At 39.7% G+C, this 20,875-nt stretch overlaps 2 protein-coding genes across 2 annotated transcripts in view; one reads left to right on the top strand and one right to left on the bottom strand.

Moving 5' to 3' along the window:
* Positions 1 to 7,957, bottom strand: part of LOC130170532 (E3 ubiquitin-protein ligase rnf213-alpha-like) — a 46,241-nt gene extending 38,284 nt beyond the window's left edge. Inside the window, exons 1-7 of the mRNA XM_056377935.1 lie at positions 7,908 to 7,957; positions 6,845 to 6,945; positions 6,513 to 6,616; positions 3,716 to 4,711; positions 3,064 to 3,227; positions 1,271 to 1,417; positions 858 to 1,060 (exon numbers count right to left, since the gene is read on the bottom strand). Coding sequence (XP_056233910.1) covers positions 858 to 1,060; positions 1,271 to 1,417; positions 3,064 to 3,227; positions 3,716 to 4,711; positions 6,513 to 6,616; positions 6,845 to 6,938 — 1,708 coding nt within the window. The 5' untranslated portion in view covers positions 6,939 to 6,945; positions 7,908 to 7,957. The remainder of the gene's footprint in view (positions 1 to 857; positions 1,061 to 1,270; positions 1,418 to 3,063; positions 3,228 to 3,715; positions 4,712 to 6,512; positions 6,617 to 6,844; positions 6,946 to 7,907) is intronic.
* Positions 7,958 to 18,560: 10,603 nt separating this feature from the next.
* On the top strand, positions 18,561 to 20,718 carry LOC130170737 (transcription factor JunD-like). The gene has a single exon (XM_056378326.1). It carries the CDS (start codon positions 18,786 to 18,788, stop codon positions 19,605 to 19,607), a length of 822 nt encoding a protein of 273 aa, XP_056234301.1. The 5' UTR covers positions 18,561 to 18,785; the 3' UTR covers positions 19,608 to 20,718.
* The last annotated feature ends 157 nt before the right edge of the window (positions 20,719 to 20,875 follow it).

Genomic DNA, 20,875 nt, shown 5'->3' with positions numbered 1-20,875 from the left:
ACATTCAAACTCATGTGGTGAATTTTAACATTATGCACTCAAACCTAAAAAACAAAACAAACGTGCCTGTCTTGGTCATATTTCCCTGGCAGTAAGGAGGGGTACCATTAAGATTTTAACGATTCTGCTACTTTTATCAGGACTGCTTATTGATCCGGTACTTTAACGGTACTCTTATCGGTACTTTTTGTTATTTGGTATGAGAAAAAAACAATTAAGAACAGAATTTATTTTATTTCACTTATTTTCTCATACGTACTCAATTAACAGTCTTAAGTAGCAAATTTCAACAGCACTGAACTCCAGCATCTGAGACAGAGCTGCCACCGCCCCTCACACACACAGGTGCAGAGAGAGAGGTGCAGATGAACTTCTGCGTTGGGAGCAGCAAAAATGCATCATAGATGAATGTCTTCATCAGAGTTGAAATAAAATGTATGAAAGAACTTGCGAAAGATCTTTTATGTAGCAATAACAAATTGCAAATCTATTTTCTGAATTTCTCCAGTACCAAGGGTAGAACCGATAATGTTAGAGCTTATCAATACTGTATTCATTAGAAATTTTGCCCCGGGCCAGTGTAACACCAGGATTCGGTACCTATCCCTGACAGGCAGGACTCTGATCTGGTGGGACTTACATGGTTAAATTTAAAAAAAAAAATGAATATGTTACTTTGTTATAATATTAATAGTACATGTACAATGTCTTGACTACAAAATACATGTGAACAGTACACATGTATTTTGTAGTTAAGACATTGTACATTCAAAATAAAAAATCATTAACACAAAATATATCACTCTGTAAACATAAGCAAAAGTTGTATGAAAGCAAAAGTGCATCTAGAATAATACCTTTGTGTGTTAAAAGATCCTGTCTGATTGAAAGGCACCTGTTGATGTAGCCCTTTTCCTCGTCCAGGTAGAGGGCCTCATAGACTTCCTTATATTTTCCACTTTGCTTGTAAACAGCATATTTGTAGGGTATGACCTCATGAATTATGTTTTTGGGAATCATAACCCATCCTTCAACAAGATATCTCTTGTCCTCTAGACGCCTGTGAAACACAAGTTGGTATTATAAGAGATGGGACATGCAGAGAAGTGACAAACTCATTATTCAAAATAAGATATTAACTGAATGAATGTTGCAATGCTAGTAGTAATGTTAATACGATGAAAAACAACTTCTCCTTTCTTTGGTTTCCAGTGGAACAGTTGTTTTGGTATGATTGTCAAAATAAATAAATGAATTTACGAAGTCATACCTTGAAACGGACATTTTCAGACCTTGTTTCCAGCTTCCAAACAATGCTCCAGAGTTTAGACAAACAAAGTCCTTCTCTGGATCCAAATTTAAGTCTTTGGAAGTGACAGCATGGAAGTACACTTGTATATGTTCACTGTTGGATGAACTAAAAAAAGAAAGAAAAATTGTCAATAAATGTTAATTTAAAGTGATAATTTGGGTTATTTGAAGTCTGAGAAGCAGGCAGGAATGTAACACTGTGGATTCAAAGAGGAGAAAAAACTTATTTCAGCCACTTAAAAAATGCCCACCTAAAAAAAACCAATCAGTTTACATGTATCTTGCCATTACACAGCCCTTTCCTTTGGCATTCTTCAAAGTAGCCTTTACCTTGAGGACAGGTTTGCACAATATTAGCATTGTCTTTACCAGCTTCATAAGGTAGTCACCTTCAATGCTTTTCAATTAACAGGTGTGGCTTGTCAAGTTAATTAGTGGAATTTCTTGCCTTCTTAATGCATTTGAGACCATCAGTTCGTTGTGTTTTGGTAGTGCTGGTACACAGTAAACTGCCCTACTATATCAAGAACTGCTCAACTAAGTAAAGGGAAACAACATCATTACTTAAAGACATGAACGTCAGTTAATCCGGAAGATTGCAAAAACTTTGAATGCATCTTCAAGCGATGTTGAAAAAACCATGATGGTTTGGGATGAGTTGGACCACAGATACCCATTCTCCACCAAGATGAACCTCGTGCTAGTTCTGGGCTGGTGCTAGAGCTGGTTCATAATTGGTTCAACTTGCGAACCTTCTAAGAACCAGTCTGCTTTTCCCACAAGCTAGAGAGCCACAATAGATTTTTTTTAGACATTTTCCCAGCAACGCTCGTGCCAATCAACAATGGCAGATCACATCGTGACGCAATAACCCCACCCCCAACCCCAGACGTAAGCAGTTCTTTTTTTCTAGACCACTCTAGGAGTATTAGTGCCACCTTGGAACCGGTTTTCCCGGCCAGGGGGCCAGTTCTTTGTCTGTCGAAACAAGAAAAACTGGTTCCAACTTTGGCACTGGCTCATGAAGCTAGTTGAGGGAATGCCAAGAGTGTTCAAAGCTATCATCAAAGCAAAAAGTGGCTACTTTGAAGAATCAGAATCTAAAAATCTAAAACATTTGGCTTTTTTTTTGGTTTACTACTTAATTCCATGTGTTTGATGCCAATAAAAATAAAGAAAAAACATTGAATTAGAAGGTGTGTCCAAACTTTTGACTCTATATGTATATATATTGTGGTGTGTGTATGTGTACAGTTGAAATCTGACGTTTGTATAGACTTACAGATTTTGTGTTAGCAAACTATGGTTTTGGCCGGTAAGGTCGTCTATTTTGTGCATAACACATTACTGGGACAAAAAGGCATGACCCCATCACCCCTGTGCTTGCCTCTCTACACTGGCTCCCTGTTAAATTTTCAAATTGATTTAAAATTTTCTTGCTCACTCTAAAGGTCTTGAACCTAGATATCTCTACGATTTATTGACCTGGTATCTGCCATTGAGATTAACAAATGCTCACATATGTGTGTACATGCAGGTGCCTGTTCACACTTGTTTTACTATATTCCTGGGGTCTCAAAACTGTACACTGTACTTGGGGTCTTTGTGGGGACACAAATGCTGGACCCCACAGTTTAAATGGTTGTTTAAGGGTTAAGACTTGGTTTTAGGGTTAGAATAAGGTTTAGGCTAGGGTTAGGCATTCTTTTGTGAAAATAGAGTTAGGCTTACTACAAATATATATAAACTTACGTAAGTGGACCTTTAGTGGACCCTTCCAAGGTATTTGCTTCGACTAGAACACACATCTCTTCAGATGCTGGTGAACTGGAGACATCTACATCTCTATTAACTGGCTGCTGTTCTTGTCTCTCCAGGTGTGTGCTTGTTTTGTCATCTGATTGGGGGTCAATAGTCTGTGAAAAAAGAAGAGTTGAAGATGAATCAAAGCCCTGATCAGATCATCAGAATATTAACTTATCTATTGCACAATATATGCAATTAAAACATCAAGTTTCAAAATTCCTATAGGAATCTGATTGCAATGCGTAATGAATCAGCGGTATAATGTAAATTTACCACAACTCTCAATTCTGATGTTTTACTTATGAGACTCACATTTTGTGTTGATTGTTAAATAGACAGTAAAATAATATTACACAGCCAATAATCTGTATCCATGATCGCTCTGACAACATGATGGTTTTAATTTCAGTCTAATGAAAATCACTACACATCATTGTCGATATAAAATTGTTAAATATTATTGCTATCATTAGTATATCTGCAGGAATTTAGAAAAAGCGAGCAATAATTATTTTGTTATAAGCCAATGATCGATGATGTTTTCGAGTCAGTTTAAGGATTAAACTCTCTCTATATATTTGAATGACAACTACAGTACCTCAGTGCTTTTGGCTGTTTCCTTTGTTGCTGGACACGGATCAGCAGAATGCTCTTTGGATTCTTTGGGAGTTTTTTCATCTCCGGCTGCTTGGTCTTTGTTCCTGTCACTTTGTTTAGCAAAGGTATGCTGTTCAGTGTTGGTGTGATCTTCATTATCATCTGGCCTTCCAGACAGATTTTGTGTCTCATGGTTGGTTGTCTTATCTTCATCTTGACTGGAGTGCTTTGTCACCAAATCACATCCATGATGTGTTTGCTGAGACGGCTCAGGTGCAGTGGAGCCGGTTTCTTCAGTTGATGTAAGTGATGACGTAGCATTGGACAACGGCCCAGAATGAATATCAGTTGACTTGTCAGCAGGAATTTGCACTGCATCAGGACTGGCCTCTGTACTAATATTCGGTGGGCTTTCTGTTTGTTGCCTTGTCACTTTATCACCGGCAGGTGGAGGAGACGGCGCTGTCGTGGAAACAGACAGGTGTAATACAAGGGCTGCCTTGCTGCATGGTTGAGAGATACTCTCAGAAGCTGTACTACACAGCTTCTCTTCCTCCTTACAAGTCCCTCTGTCTTGTGGTGTAGAAACTAAATCGCCACGTGTCTGTATCTGAGGTGTTTGTTCAAACGATTCAGGTGCAGTGGAGCCGGTTTGTTTAGTTGATGTAAGTGATGACGTAGCATTAGACAACAACCCAGAATGAATATCACTTGACTTGTCAGCAGGAATTTGCACTGCATCAGGACTGGCCTCTGTACTAATGTCTGCATTCTCTGTTTGTTGCCTTGTCAGTTTATCACTGGCAGGTGTAGGAGACGGCGCTGTCGTGGAAACAGACAGGTTAATTCCAAGGTCTGTTTCACTGTATGGTTGAGAGTTACTTTCAGAGGCTGTGGTTCTGGTTTCCACTGTGGCTGTGCTTGCTGTGTTATTTGACAGGTCCTGTGTTGTAGCATCATCTCTGGCTGGCTCTGAATCATCACTTGCCGGTTGCCCCTGAAAAACATTTTAATAGTTAACTTTGCCAATATCATTTTCAATGTCATAAATATTTTCAGGGGCTAAAATCTGGGCTAAAGTTTCTCTGGGGGCAGAAATTACCACACGGATTGAGTGGTTAATGTGTTGAGCCAAGGAACAGTTTTTCATATCAAAATTAAATAAAATGGATCAAATCTGTAGTGAGGAAGAAAATATGTTAAAACATTAATAAAAATACAAAGAACATGCCATCTTTTCACAGTCATTTGTAACTGTGAAACTGAAGTTCACTATGGAAGTTAGCACAATTTATTAAGATAGACTGGGGAACCTGCAGGTTCAGTTTGGAAGGTATTCTGAGCAAACTGTATGATAACTTAATGTGACTGCCTTCACTTTACAGGGTTTCTAAAGGGCCTATTATTTTTGCTCTAATTATCTAAGTAGGCTATCATACAAGGTTTAAATACTGGCTGGATGATTGGGAAACTGGGAACAGGTGTGTGGGGAAGATCAGGTGACTGGGACAGAAAGGAAAGTCCGGGGGCATCTGGTGAACGACTGAGCAATGATAGTTGGGAAGAGCTCAAAACATGTGTCTCTGTATGGTGACTACAGAGGAAGCACTGTTATTAAGCCTCCCATGTTCAACTCTCAATACAGTTTAGTTTCACTCTTATGATATTTTTCTGTTTCTGTACAGATATCAGCCTTATTACTTTTTACTGATAACTTCTACCACCATATTGAAACTGTGTTACGTAACTGATAATACTGCTAATACAACAACACATACCTGCTGCTGCTTTACATTAAAAGCCTTTCACCAGTGGACTAGTTGAAGACCAGTTGTTATGAAGGAGCTACTGAAAATGCAATATATTTGACAAAGAGCTGCAAAGCTCTTTGCACTTATTGAACAGATATAGTACTTAGTATTTACACCAATGTCTCCTACTGCACTGAAGCTTTAGTGTTGTCCCTCACCTGTAAGTTGTTTTGGATAAAAGTGTCTGCCAAATGAGTAAATGTAAATGTAGCTGAACTCTTCACTGTAATGGTGCTATTTTAAAATGAAAAATGGTAAACACAGCAATATATGGCCACATTCAGCGCATTTTGGTTAGCTGACATGTTGCAAGGAAGGATGGATAAAGAAAAAACAGTCACAGTAACCTATGAGGATAGAAAGCTGCAGTTGACTGTGGCCCTTACTGTGGTCTACAACATTTCATCAAGGTCAACAACACCTCTTACAGTGATTACGGTTCATCACGGCTCAACTCTGTGAGTATTCCCAACTCTACTAAAAAACTGCATTTATTTTCTATGTCTGTCGAGGCTCTCATAGGTAGCACCTTTATTAAGAACACCTGTACAGTGAAATGCAAATCCAACACCACATCTCAATTCCACCTTTAGAAAACATGTTTGTTTTTCGTTGAAACGGTCAGAGAAATGTTACTACGTCTATAGATATGTTTATGATTGCTGGTGGTGTTGTACTGTACTGGACTGCCTTGCACTGAAAGACGTGTTCAATTTGATTATTAGCACATTCTTGCCATGGCAGAACCCCGCTCTCCTGTTTTATGAGCTTGTTTACCATCCTAGGTAATGTCGGAGTGAACTAGCAGGCAAAACTGTGTTTCAGTTTCAGAAAGAGGAAGCAAAGGTTGCTTGGGATTTTGAAAGGACACTGCATGGACTCTTTCTATTTTGATTTTTTTTTAAATGCTGTCGTTTAAATTCATGGCTCCATTTAAATGAGAATGAAAATTATATCACTTTAACAACTGTTTCTAAGACGTTTCACCTTTATCTGGGCAGCGTTTTCTTGCTTTTCTGGAACCTGGTCTTGATCCTCCTTTTGGCTCGTCTCATCAGCCACTGAGGGCTGAGGTGCTGACGTGGCCACATCTGTATAACAATTAATGTGACATATTAGTTACATAAAAACACAGTAAATATGTTTTTAGTCTTTTAAGGTACTCCATACAGCTGGAATAAGAGAATGATAAATTACAATCTTCAGCATACTTAATTTAAGAATATGTAAGGTTAGGTAAGGTTATATCATTAATATCATTAAGAAGTCATATAATAACATTAAGAAACTGATACAGAAGAGTTTGATAGGAAACTTACCTTGGGTCCTATTTTGACTCAGTAACCTGAGGCCACATTGAGGACAGAACTTAAATGAACTTTCTGCTTGATTTCTACACTCAGGGCAAAACATGATGCACCTGTTTAAACAGATAAAATTAGTAAGGGGAGCAAACATTGTTAATCATTATAACATGGTTCCTGCGCCTTACGACTTTTAAGACTTTTTTTTTAATGCCACTAGTAAAGAAATTTAAGACCAACAGGATGCAAAGTTCAAACGTGTGTCGAATACACTTCCTACTCCCTCACTTGTACGGTTGGTGTTTTGTCACTCAGTTCTATTTTCAGCTTTTAAGCTTACACCTGACTGTTGTCCGGAAACCTGTTGCTGCTTGCCCTAGTGCAGGTAGACAGAAACACTTAGCATCTGTTGGCAGGTTGATTCGGCAGTTTTGTGTTTCGAAACTCTTCATTTCGTGACCAGACCGGCTAGTTCTGCTGCATCCTCACATTAGTTGAAAACATTGCCGACTGCATTGTCACGTGGGGAAGGCGAGACACATGCGTAATTTGCGGGACTCTACGTAGGGAACGTAAGGGTCCGCCCTGCTCTGTATCCATGACTGGTGGGGCCATGGGTCGGAGTTTAGCTTTAACGCTTTCTGCAAACTTCACTCTTGTGCTGTCCTAATGTATGAATCATAAGTAAACTTCATGCTATTTAAGCAAGATATTTTACACACCGAATGTAGACCTCCCTGTGTTATGACAGCAGTAGCCTTGTAACATTTAAAAGGACATGGACTACTTTCGTCTCACTTCCTTCTTCCTTTCGATCAATTTTTATTTCTCAACTAGAACACAGCGAGGATGATCTTAGAAACACTTCGACAGGAAGCATATGGTTGAGTTTAATCCTATTGTGAATAAAATAATACTCAGAGCAGACTTTATTGTAATACAAAGAAAAATCAAACAATTAATCATTAAATTCGGATGTATTATTATAGTCTGAATGAATTAATATTATAGTCTGCATTACGTAATACATTATTCTGAAACTGGTCAGTAAAAGCATACATTTGTTGAGCTGACCTACCTTGTTTGCTCTTCATCACTCCATGATTGAAACTGAAAATCTGAGCAATGACTTCGCTTTATTACTGAGGGTTATGTATTAAGTTTCATTTTCATTTACAGGAAAACGGTTTGCCTGCTTTGGCTTTTCCTGCCTCTCTCATTGCGCAATAAAATATCATAAGAAGAGGAATCCAAAGTGACATCTTCAAACTGGTTGTTTTTGTTCGACTAAAAGTCCAAAACCCAAAGATATGTGACCAGAAGAGCCAGAAATCTTCCCATTTGAGAAGCTGAACCGGGGAAAAGCTCTAGGTTACTATTACCGATACAATTAATCGATCATCAAAATAACTACTAATTAATATTCTTCAGCTAATCAACTAATCGTTTATGTCATCGTCACACATCGTCATATATTTTATGGAAATATAGATATTTATAAATAACACTGCATATGCAAGAGCAATGATAAATAAAAATTAAAAAAAAACCTAGTCATTGTGAAGTTTAGAAAATCCTTGAACTAAACTGGAGTCCCTATAGTTGCACAGTAAATTCTTACTTATTTAATTATTTTTAGAACTGATGACTACCAATAAGTGTTGATAGTAACTTTAATCACTATGAAGTGGTAGCCGCTATAAATAAAAGGTAGCATAATGCTACCAGGGACGATTGGTAATGACCTTTAATTAAGAACCAGCAGAGAAAACACACATGTGGGTATTAGTGGTAGAGGTCCGACACACACACACACACACACACACACACACACACACACACACACACACACACACACACACACACACACACACACACACACACACACACACACACACACACACACACACACACACACACACACACACACACACACACACACACACACACACACACACACACACACACACACACACACACACAAAGAGTGAGTGAACCGGGGATGTATATATATTGGCCTGATTGGAGATAGAGTGCAGCTGGGGGCAACAGGTGAGGACAGTGAGGCTGATTAGGAGGTGTGGCAGAGTGGAGAGTGAGGCAGAGGCATAGCAGGCTGTGACAGATACACACGCAGACATCCTCAATGGTTGCCATTAGGTGGCAATATTGTCTAATCTAAAAGACTTTATCTCCTCTCTTCCTCTTATTCTCTATCAATGAAACACAGTGACAAGAGGTTATCATCAGACCTTAAATTTAACATAAATAATACTAAACAATAACACATAAACAACACTGAACAGTTAAGAGAAGGCACTGTGCTAGTGTCTGACATTAATTGTAATCACAGAAGCACCAGTACTTTTAGTCATCAAAGTAATAGCAGGAGTGATGCTACCTATGATACAACTTGAGAAGCAACCAAAAACACAATTTCAACTACCTATGATTCTTCCTTTCTTGACCCATTGCCCGGGCTGAGATCAAAGTTTCATCTTATGTTGTCAAACTAACATTTAATAAAAAAAATATGTGTCTATTCCCAACAGTCCAAGAGTTGTTAGGGCTGCTGATGAAACAGGAATGACTTTCCACACCTCAGGACCAACATCCTCATCTTCATTTGTTCCACACTGCTTTGGATCTGCATTAAAAGGCGATAATATTTACAAATAGAGGGGCGAACACTGTGGGGCTCTTTAGAGTGGCTGGTGTTTACTGTCTTATAGTGCTAGTATGAAGTATAAAAAATATAACAGGCAAAATTATACATACATTCAGTGGCCAACACCTATAAATCTACTGCAATTCAACAGTTGTGGCACAAACTCTGTGAAGCTCATAATGTTCAGTTTTGTCTTTATATTGAGAAGTGTTTCTAAATTTGGTATTACTTATTTTCAAACATGAGGTATATAAATTATTAGAAATGCCTCTGAATATAATGTAGTCCAGTACAACAACTAACTCTGACTTGAAATCAGAAAAAATGACTCAATTAAGACCTCTATTACAGGGCAAAATAAAATAATGAATAATTGAAATAAACTTTACAGCAAAACAGTTGTATTGGATTGCATTAGATTGAACAGGAGTACCTCATAAAGTGGGCACTAAGTATAAGTCCCTGGTAGACGACCATCTCAGTCCTATTTGTTGTTTATTATTAGACACTGAATGTACAACTGTCAGATGTGGCTGCAACTCATGTAACATTTGGTTTTAAATCTCTCGGTGGATAATGCTGGAGGCCCAAAAATGTGTTGATAAACAGTTAGGATTATACCATAGATGTTACTGGGACGTGTACAGTATGATTTTGTCATGGCTGCTGCTAATCCAGCTTCTTCCCCTTAATCCTTTTGCCCTTAGCTACACTAATCAATGCCATTTCCATGCATTCAATCTTTCCCGACATTTCAGACCCTGCCATTCCCTGCCTCTGCAGCAGCTGTCACTAGAGAGCTTTCCTGCCACAACCAAAAAAAAAAATCAATGAAAAATGAAAAAAAAAAATCAATGACCTGCCCGCACAGGTGCTCCCCATTCCTTAGCCCTCTGGGTAGTGTTGCTTGTTTGGACTTATGTGTTGTTGCTGTCAGTTTGCTTGCCACCCCACCAAGTAAAAACACGTTATTCTAATCCTGCTTCAGTTGGCTGCATGTAGGTTCCAACAGTTCGAGCTCTGTGCTCCGTTTTACAGCGCAGGTCCAGGTAACACTGGATTTGTACTTACAATACCAGATCACAGGATGAAATAATCACTGAATGCCAACAATGACAAGATGAAGCAACTTCACCTTATCTGTAATTTAAATGTGTTATGTGTTGTATCTGTCTGGATGTGCACAGTTAAAGGGTAACAATCATCATCCTATAAAATGTATTAAAACTGGAAAATCTGTAGAGGATGAGGGACAGACAACTGCATTAAAGACTAAGACTAGAGGGCCAAATAGCCTTTAAAATATAATTAAATTCAACATTTAGTCTTTGCCAAAGCAGCTACATTTGCCCAAAGGTTTATTCAAATGGTATTGAAAAGAAACATCAAGATAGTCTGAGTTCATGCGGGGCGAATACGGGGAATATTTTCCTCCCGAAATACATGCATGCATAATATCCAAGATGGCATTTGTGAGGGAGGAAAATAACAAAATTTTCCAATTCCTCTGAAGTCAGTGCTCAAAGAGCGTGCTAAATCATATCATCTCGTTGCAAGGCTGAATTGTTGACCGTGCTAACAGGCTTGGGCAGTGTGTGTGTGTGTGTGTGTGTGTGTGTGTGTGTGTGTGTGTGTGTGTGTGTAGCAGTTGTTGGGCCTAATCTCAGTGCTGGGTTATTGAGTCCTCCTCCTCTTCGTTACCACCCACACATCTCTGCCACACACACATATACACTCACACAGACACACACATCACTGCACTCGCCAGCCAATCAGTACTTCTATTCCTTCCTATTGCTTTTACCTGCGTCACTCTGCATGTGTTGCCATGGTGATCACTGATGCTCCCCCCACACTTTGTCTCTCGGCCTCTCAGTATGAGGATGAAGCCGACTTGTGGCTGGTGATGCAGGCAGGCTGCAGACGTCATCACTTCCCTTGGGAAGGAGGCCTATTTTTACCACTGGGCACAAAGCATACCAAGCTGCCCAACATATTTATGGAACCGCATCTAATCCCAGCCTGCCAGGAAAACATCTCTCCCCACACTCTGCACCTCTGTCACTCTCTACCCCTTCATCTCACAGAAATGCTGTTTCTTTCAAGGCATATTTTATCCCTTAAATTAAGATGACAGCACTTCTGAAGGTTTTGAATAATCCCACTTTAGTATCTGCTCTGTCTGATCTATGATACTGTATCACTGATGGGAAATTCAACACTCCCTTCACAGGGAGGCCAAAGATCCATGGTCACAGTCACCCAGGGACTACCAGCCTCAGAACTGGTAGAGTGATTCAAGTTTTGTGCAAGGGCCCATTAGCTGAGTAATTGCCCTGTGTGCCAGTGCAAGATAAAAGTAATGGAAGTCAGCATGAAATTGCCTCCAGGTTTTTGACAACCAGGAGATTGTGCTTACTGTTGGTGCTATGGTGTCATATTTGAAGGCAGAGCTGCCATAGTAAGGTAAAAAAGAAAAAGGTAACGGTAAAGTCGACTGATTTCCAAAGAAAATACAGACTTCCGCAAATCAAGAATTTGCTGGATGCATGCGCTCACCACACACTTTAAGAAAAACCTGCACACCTGCTTATTCATGCAATTATCCAATAAGCCAAATAGCCATCTCAATTTACATGTGCCCATCTTCTAATGGCTACTTACATCATGATAAAGAACAATGTCACAAAGCAAAAGCCGTCTGAAACTGGGTTCATGAACATGACAATGAGTTGAGTGTACTTCAGGTTATGTAAACATCTGCTTATCGCTGCCATTAGATGTAGCAATAGATCACCAGCATATCAGACCAAAACAAACACATTGTAGGCCACACCTCCAGCCTCTGTTCAGCCACAAACCCCTCAGCCCTCCCTTCTCATTCTCAATCACCACTGTGTTACAAAGCCCAGTGAAAAATACAGGTACCCTGTACACACGAAAGCCAACAAAATCAATCCAGCCACAACCGTTATCCACTTGACGTGATATGCTCCTCAGCAAAGCTGGCAGTAAGCCCGCTAGCGAGAGCAACATTTGCAGAACAAATTCATAACATGGTAACTGCAAGTTAGCTATCGTTATCAGGCCTTCTGTGGGTGGTCACTAATGACATAGACATGTAACATTATATATATACTATATATATATATTATATATACCCATCAAGTTACTGACATAATCGAGGAGAAGAAAAGCCAGCTCCAAGTAAAGCTGGAGCCCTTTGGCCGCTCATAGGGCTCTTTATCTCGGTGGGACCAGCCACAAGAATGAGGCGGTCACTGTGTGTTTATAAACAACGGTTTAACAGGAGGGACTCGCATGCACTAACATGCATGCGCCGCCATCCGATACCAAAGCAAAGAACAGGGAAGTTCAGACTGCAACTCACATGGAGGGGGTGTGACTTTGTTCTCTGTGCAGGACGCCATTACTCTACTATATCTTTGCATAGAAAATTGTATATTATTTATTGTTTATAATGTTGCTCACGGATCCTTTAGTGGCCTCCCCAACCGGCAGATCTGAATCCAATTAAACATCTTTTGGATGTGGTAGAACGGGAGATTTGCAGCATGAATGCTGATAAATCTGTACAAATGATGTGATGCAATCATGTCAACATGGACCAGAATCGAAAAATTTATAATTCCAGCGCTGTGTGGACTCCATGGTATTCTTAAATAAGTGCCTCGTGAGTGTAATTAGTTTTTGAACTGGACTGTACCAAATGTTTTGTCCTTTCCATTTATATATGTGAGGGGCCAGAATAACAGAAGCACATCAGAATAAAAGGCAGGTCAGTACAAGAATATCAACTGCATCCTCAATTCTGAAACACTAAGTCAACACATCCTCACACAGACTGTACAAGTGTGCCTAATAAAGTGGACACTGAGTGATACTCTAGACACATGCGCATTGAGGATAATCAGTTATGGTCAGGTCAGTTATGATGTTGTACGCATTATACACATGCGCAGATATGTCTGGAAACTAAATTTGTGCATTAAGACTGAAGGGGCGGTAGGAGCAAGTGATCTAGCACATTACACTGATTTATCATCTCTGTGTAAAATCTGCAGGAAGTTTGAATCAGAATATTGTTATAGGAGTGGCACAGCTCTTTTCAGGAATAGCTCAGTACGGAGGTTGTGTGTGTAGCGGGCGCGAGAGAGAGAGAGATAGCAGTGGCTTGTGACCGGAGCAGAAAATTGGCTAGTTAGTTAGCAGTTAGCAGTATAGCTTTGAATGTGCAGTGATGTATGTGCACTTGAGGCTGTTTGTGTTTAAACTCCCTGCGCTGTGTCATTGTCAGTTAATGGTTAATATTTTTGATAAAATTGATTTTTAGATATTTTTCATCTATGCTGCACATTTGATATGTTTACTCTCAATTCAGAGGACTAATCCTAATACTTCTTCAACCAGGAAGGTGAAAAGTAAAGGTGTCCAGACAGAGAGCAGCAAGACGACAAGGGAGAGACAAGCACAGGAAAGACCGGCAGCACAAAATCGCGAGACAGGACATGCCCTGAGTATAAGAGAGATCTGCTGCTGCTACTGTCATGAAAAGGTTTTAGTCTGGTCCATATTTTTAATGTTGGTGTAGTAAACAGATAAATCGCGCACACACATGGGTAAAAAATGTGTTTTTCCTTTTTTCATTACATCATTTTGGATTATTGAGTGTAGATTGGTGGGCAAAATGGAAATTTTATCCATTTAAAATTAGATCTACAACATAAAAAAGTGAGGGGTCTGAAAACTTAATCTATCTTGTCATGATCTTATTGTACATGAGTCATAGAGGCTATAAATATGTAAATATGGGGAAACATTAGGGTGTGATGTTGCTCTATAGCGCATGCACCAATGTAACAGTAAATGCTCTGGAAAAAATATTAATCAAATATCAGATGCTTTTGTCTGTTTTTCTACACCAGCTAATGCCTAACCATGAAAAGGTGTGGGCCCAGTGAGGTTTGTGGTTAAGTATTTGAAATATAGTGTGTATTTGTGTGGGTGCAAGTGTGTTTTGTACAAACCAGCACACGCACAAAGATACACACTGAATCTCACTTTGTACATGGGGTTCCCACATCCGCCATGAGTGTGGAACTTCACCTACACTGTGAAACTACGTCATCAGAATGGGTGGAGCAGCCTAGTTGGCTCACACAAATATATATATATATATATATAAATATATGTATATATATATATATATATATACATATATATAGTTGCAAAAACCCCTCCATATGTACACACTGAACCACAGAACCCTTTTACTTTTAGCAATTTAGGTATTTCATGATCTAATCTTTATTTTAATCAAAATGTGGCTATTCGTATATTTATAGTCAATGAATGTAACAGGTAGGGAGAATGAGAGAAATGAGAAGATCAAATCCATCAACTCCCCACGCCTGGCCAGTCGCTGTGTTACGTGGACATGAATGTTTGATTTGTTTCAGAAGGTTACAAAAGTTGTCAGACGTGCCCCCCCCAATCATCATAGGCTACAGATGGAAGGAAGGAAATGAGATCTAAGTTTTGCTTGGCTTCTGTTTTATTTTTCGGCACACATGCCCACACAAAGCCACATACCTGCCATTCAGGCAGTGTATCACTGTTGGCCAGGATCAAGACCCTGCATTATTTAACCACTTTGAAAGAATGTTTTGCAAGCTCACACAATATTTAATTACCTCCATGTTCACTTGCCAAACACCTCATGTCTGTGTTGGGCTTCATTAGTATTCAAATGTCACAGTGAATTCACAAGAAATTCATAGTAAATGGTGGTGGAAATCAGCCAACCCTTTAAGTTTCTCTCTGCAGGCAGAAAATGGATTCTCATTTCTATTAATACCCGTAAAAGGCTTTTATTTGCTCTGCTCCTCTCCATGAATCACACATAGTGTTTTAAGTACAAACCACTCATCAATCACACGTTGCCCAATACAGTACAGAACTGTCCTGATCTCTCTTGTTCTCTGGCACAACCGAAGCTGAACCATTCCAACTGATGCCAAGCATTCCTGACAACCCATCAGTTTGTGCCTTGACTTGCAGCCCTAACCCATGGTCACTGAAGAAAATTATTGCTGGAGGCCTGAGTTTACTCCTCAACTCATGTTGACTCGTATTCATGACACGCTGTAACAAGTGTCTTTATCCAGAACAATCTACATCATCAATCTACATCTTCATTCCAACAAGTCCTCCAACCTTAACCACCATATAGGTTGCTTGTCCCCATCTTCGGATATTACCAGAAGGAGCGTATCACCGCCATGATAACAATAATAAACATACAGTTTAGGCTGTGGAACGGTCACGGTTTGGTTAGGTTTAGGCACAAAAACTACTTGGTCAGGTCTACGAAAAGGTAGTGGTTTGGGTTAAAATTAGTACTACCTTAAGGTTAGAGGACCGTCGTCGTCATGGTTACAATATGTATATATATATACATATATATATGTATATATATATAATTTGTGTATATATATATATATACTGTATATATTATAAATTACAAATTCATCAACATTTATGGACAATTATTATAAGAAGGCCCAAACCTTCAGTATCCAGACACATTTAACTCTTTGTGAAAGTATATTGCTCACAGTTTTTATTGGTTTGTTTAAAAAAAAAGAAAGAAAGGTAAAAGGAAATGAAAGAGTGTTTGTGAGAGAGTGGTACATCCTTTTCCAGTTACTGCCAGCCTTTTTTTTCTCGAGTGCAGGCTCAGCACCCCCACTCTCTTTACACCGATACTCGGCTTTTAGACAAAAATATCTCTCCTCTGTTGGTTTACTTCCCCCCACCTCCATTTCCGCCTCAGCATTAAGAGATCTGACATCACAGGGTCCATCATGTGATCCACCCGCACTGATGGATAGGACCTACCTGTGACGCACATGCCTCCTTCTCTGTAACCCTTTACAAGCCAGAGGACTGATAATGAAGAAAACAAGGACCATTATCCCATTATAAATTTATTGATTATTACATTCTTAGCTAAATAAATGTATTGTTGAGTGACTGACTGCTCTGTGCATCTGTGTAGTTTTGGACAAAAAACAAAAAACATATGAAATGGGAGGAAACCAAACACAGTAAAGAAACAATTTATCAGTATTCACTACAGCTTATTGTGTCATTGATGAATAACTGATAAAACATCACAACACATTGTGTTGTAGTACACAATGGTCATTTTACATGTGTATAAAAGTGTGTTAAAATTATAGCCGCACAAGTCAAACACATAAAATGTGACCATGGCAGGAGGGTTAGCCTGGAAAATCCTGACAAAATGTACCAACCACTGACAAACAGGGCTTTCATTATGTGAAATGCCGACCAAAATTACACTGAAGATTTCCACCTCTAATCCCTCAGAGACACGGAGAACAAATTCACTTACAAAGAATCTTACAAAGATGGTGGTAATATATATATATTTTTAAACCTTCTTAATCAGGCTGTATTGTTAAAAACAGAAAATACTGGCATTAAAAATTATGTCAATTTAAAAAATGAAATATGAAATAGGAAAATCTGTAAAGGGAAATGGATATTCTTGGGTGGAAATTCACAAATTACAATTATCATGTGTTTCATTAAATGGGTGTGTCGCATGTGAGACCAGATCCAACTCAAAAACAACCTGAAACTGTTAACTGACCAGAGGAAGTGTTGAAATCACATCAGTTTCAGATTCAACTTCTTCAAATTTGGATGTGCAGAAATGCAGGGGACAGTGTCTTGGCTGAGGGCATAAAACAGAAGTGAGCACAACTTTTTTTTCTGAGAAGACATTCTTGACCACACAAATCACAACTGCTCATGCCCACAATTATAGCCTACAATTATCCTTCTTACATTAAATATAAGAAATTACAAACTGGTGAAAAATGTGGATTCTATAGTGCTGAACATTATTAGTTTGAAAATGAAAAGGACGTGTACCAGTCAATACTTCCTTTCACAATAAACCTCAATGTCCAACATCAGTGTTTGTAGTTTATCCCTCATCTCCATGGCAATAGAACTGGTACCAAAGATCATCTATAAAGAAAATGAATAACTTGGTACAAAGTGAAGGGTCACGAATGTTCTTGAAAAAGACAAGGTACAAATATATTTACTTCCCCGAGCTTTCAACCATATATCACGGTCTTCGTAAACAGATGGAGTTTGCTCAGTTGTTACAGAGAATTACTGTATAACTAGCCTATAACCATAAGTATAATTGAGCATGATTGAAGTTCATATATTGTATTCCCTGTTAACATCACAGTGCATTATCTTTCAGAGACTTAAACAAATTGAGAGGCAATGGCTGCTATGTTTTTGGAAAAACCTACAAAAAACAACTTTCAGTCAGTTTGAAAAGATGTGGGGTGGTCATTTGTGATCTTCCTAAAAAAAAATAAAATAAAAAATAACACCATGGACTCCCTACTGACATATACCTCACTCCTTTAGCCCTGTTAGACAAAGCATGGAGGGACAACTTACACCTTAATGACTCTCAGTTTAGAAAGTTTGGTAACCTCAGGTTATTACTAGCTAGGAGCGGAGGTCTAACAGCTGAAATAAGTGTAAATTTAAGAGCTGCATTTCAAACTTTTTTTTTTATAATTTAAGTTGCCTTTTTGATGCTCCTTTAATGATTATCTAAATTGATGTATTTCTTCTCCTTGCTTATTTTAGTCTTGTTATTTTTGTAATTATATTATTTAGCATTATGTAAAGCATATTGAATTTGTCTGTGTATAAAATATGCTATATAAATAAACTTGCCTTGCCAAAAAAACACTGCCATGGGTGTATTGGGTGAGCTCATTTCAATACAAATGATACAAATCACATTATTATCCATGGGCACTGTTTTTAGGACTTTAGCCGGACACCAGAATGAGACGTAGAGTGAGACCTCCCACCTGTCTCCTCCTCTATGGTCGGTTCGTCCCTTTATTCAAATAAAAGTCTGGAAAACGTAATTTCTGCCCAATGCGCGCGCTCTGATGTGACATAATGGAACGTGCGAGCCTAGAAAAGCTCGAGGCGGTGCGCGCGGGCGTACAGTACACTCAGATTCCACTCGAGAGCAGACGACTGCCAACGGTTTCAAAATATTAAGTATTAAAAATATTAATTTGATACAAAATATTTTACGCTACGGTTTATTTCTGTGAGGTTATGGGCAAGGCACCGCTCTGAGGGAGTGCCGAGCAGTACGACTTTGTCATTTTACCCACGGAAATAATGATGAAGAAGGACATTAACTTGAGCCTGGCGGAGGACGCAGACCTCAAACCGCATCTCCGCGATGCTGAGAGCATCCTCAGCTCCCCGGACCTGGGGCTGCTCAAACTGGCCTCTCCGGAGCTGGAGAGGCTGATCATCCAGTCCAACGGCATGGTCACCACGACACCGACCAGCTCCCAGTTCCTCTACCCGAAGACGGTAACGGATGAGCAGGAATTCGCCGAGGGCTTCGTGAAGGCGTTGGAGGACTTGCACAAGCAGAACCAGCTGAACGGAGACGGGCAGGCGAACGGCACCCTGGATCTGGGCGCCAACATCGCCCCGGTCACCGTCCAACCGGATCTACCGGTATATACGAACCTGAACAGTTACGGCACCGGGCCATTGGGAACCACTGTCAACTACTCTACAGACACAGTCCCTTTCCCGCCTCCTCCGTCACATCACTTGGGGGCAGCCCCGCCGCAGTCAGAGCTCTCTCGGGTCCAGCCGCTGAAGGAGGAGCCTCAGACGGTCCCTGACGTTCAGAGCTTCGGGGAGAGCCCGCCACTGTCCCCCATCGACATGGACACACAGGAGCGCATCAAAGCCGAGAGGAAGAGGCTCAGGAACAGGATTGCAGCTTCAAAGTGTCGGAGGCGTAAACTGGAGCGGATCTCCAGGCTGGAGGACAAGGTCAAAACGCTGAAAAGTCAAAACACCGACCTGGCTTCGACGGCTAGCCTGCTAAGAGAGCAAGTGGCCCAGCTGAAACAGAAAGTCCTCACCCATGTTAACAGCGGCTGTCAGCTGCTGCCACACGAAGTTCAAGTGCACTAGCCAGAGGGACAGACCTGCAGTTGGGCTACTGACCAGCATATAAGCTTCATGGACTTTGTTAATGTTGTTTTATCTGTATGTAGCGTTGCCCAGATATGTGCTGTTCTTGGTGGAATGAACGCCAGGCCACATAGGCCAAATTTTACATTAATAGGCGGTTTTAAAATGCTTTGAACATTGGCAAAATGTAAACATACGCGGTAGAACATAATATAAGATAATAATTGATGAGACTCTTCCGCTATAATTGGCAGATAATTTGGACAAGTTTTATTCCTTAAGCAATTTCCAGAATCCCAGATGACACCACGCCTCCGCTCGGTGGAGAGAACAAATCAGTAGCAGCATTGCATATTTAAATGAGCAATTTGCTTATCGGTTTATTAGATTTACTCCGAAATAAAGAGCGTTTTCCTTTGATATGTTCAATGTATGAAATCCTGCTCTACCTCGTATCTATGTTTACTGATGAACAAGGCAGCTTTAAACTGCTATTTCTTTCTATGGATTTTGGCCATAGTCTTCTCCGATGGGGGAAAAGAGGCACTTATCGGGGGGCTGTATACTCAACTTCAACTGGGTCTACAGACGGCACATGTCGATATTTTTTCTTGTAAAAATGTTTACAGACTGGCTGTGTCTTACAGTCTCATACCTGGACCAAACAGATTAAAAATATTTATAGGAGAATATGCACATTTGTGACATAGATATCCTTAACACATGGAACACACGAGGAATTGGCTGTAAGAAAAATGCATACACCTACATTTGATATGTAAGAGATAATCTACATATATATAACCTATTTACCACGTATTTCTGTAGGGAACAATTTGCATGTTGTTGACAAACTCGAATGTTGCCCACAGCTGGGTGTCACAGGGCGCAATTAATCAGTGTTTATTATCTTCAACCTTTACAAACACTTGTAATTATATATTTTTTACTCTACTGTGTCCTATTTCCGTGTGTCCTCATTTTAAATGTGAAAAGTCGTAACCTTTTTGTTGCACCGACTGTTGCTGTCACCTCTAGCCTACAGTTATTTGGCTTCATGCCGATGTGTTCTGAATTAAATGCTGCTCGGCAATAAACACTGTTTCCTCTATTATGGTGAATCTCTGGTATTTACATTCATGTTGATGAAGTCGGTGTGTGCTGCAGTAAACAAGATGTTGGAGGTGCATAGGAATTTGTCAAGTTCTAGATATAGCCCACTATACTATGTTAAGTTTTGTCTTCCATAAGTCTCAAGAATAGCACGT

The sequence above is a fragment of the Seriola aureovittata genome, chromosome 6 (genome assembly GCF_021018895.1).
Source record: "Seriola aureovittata isolate HTS-2021-v1 ecotype China chromosome 6, ASM2101889v1, whole genome shotgun sequence".
In the NCBI taxonomy this organism is placed as follows: Eukaryota; Metazoa; Chordata; class Actinopteri; order Carangiformes; family Carangidae; genus Seriola; species Seriola aureovittata.
The sequence above is the reverse complement of the archived record's forward strand: the minus strand, read 5'-3'. Positions and strand labels throughout refer to the sequence as shown.

Excerpts from the sequence above, each read along its gene's own strand:
- LOC130170737 (XM_056378326.1), top strand. The coding sequence starts at position 18,786 with ATGATGAAGAAGGACATTAACTTGAGCCTGGCGGAGGACGCAGACCTC.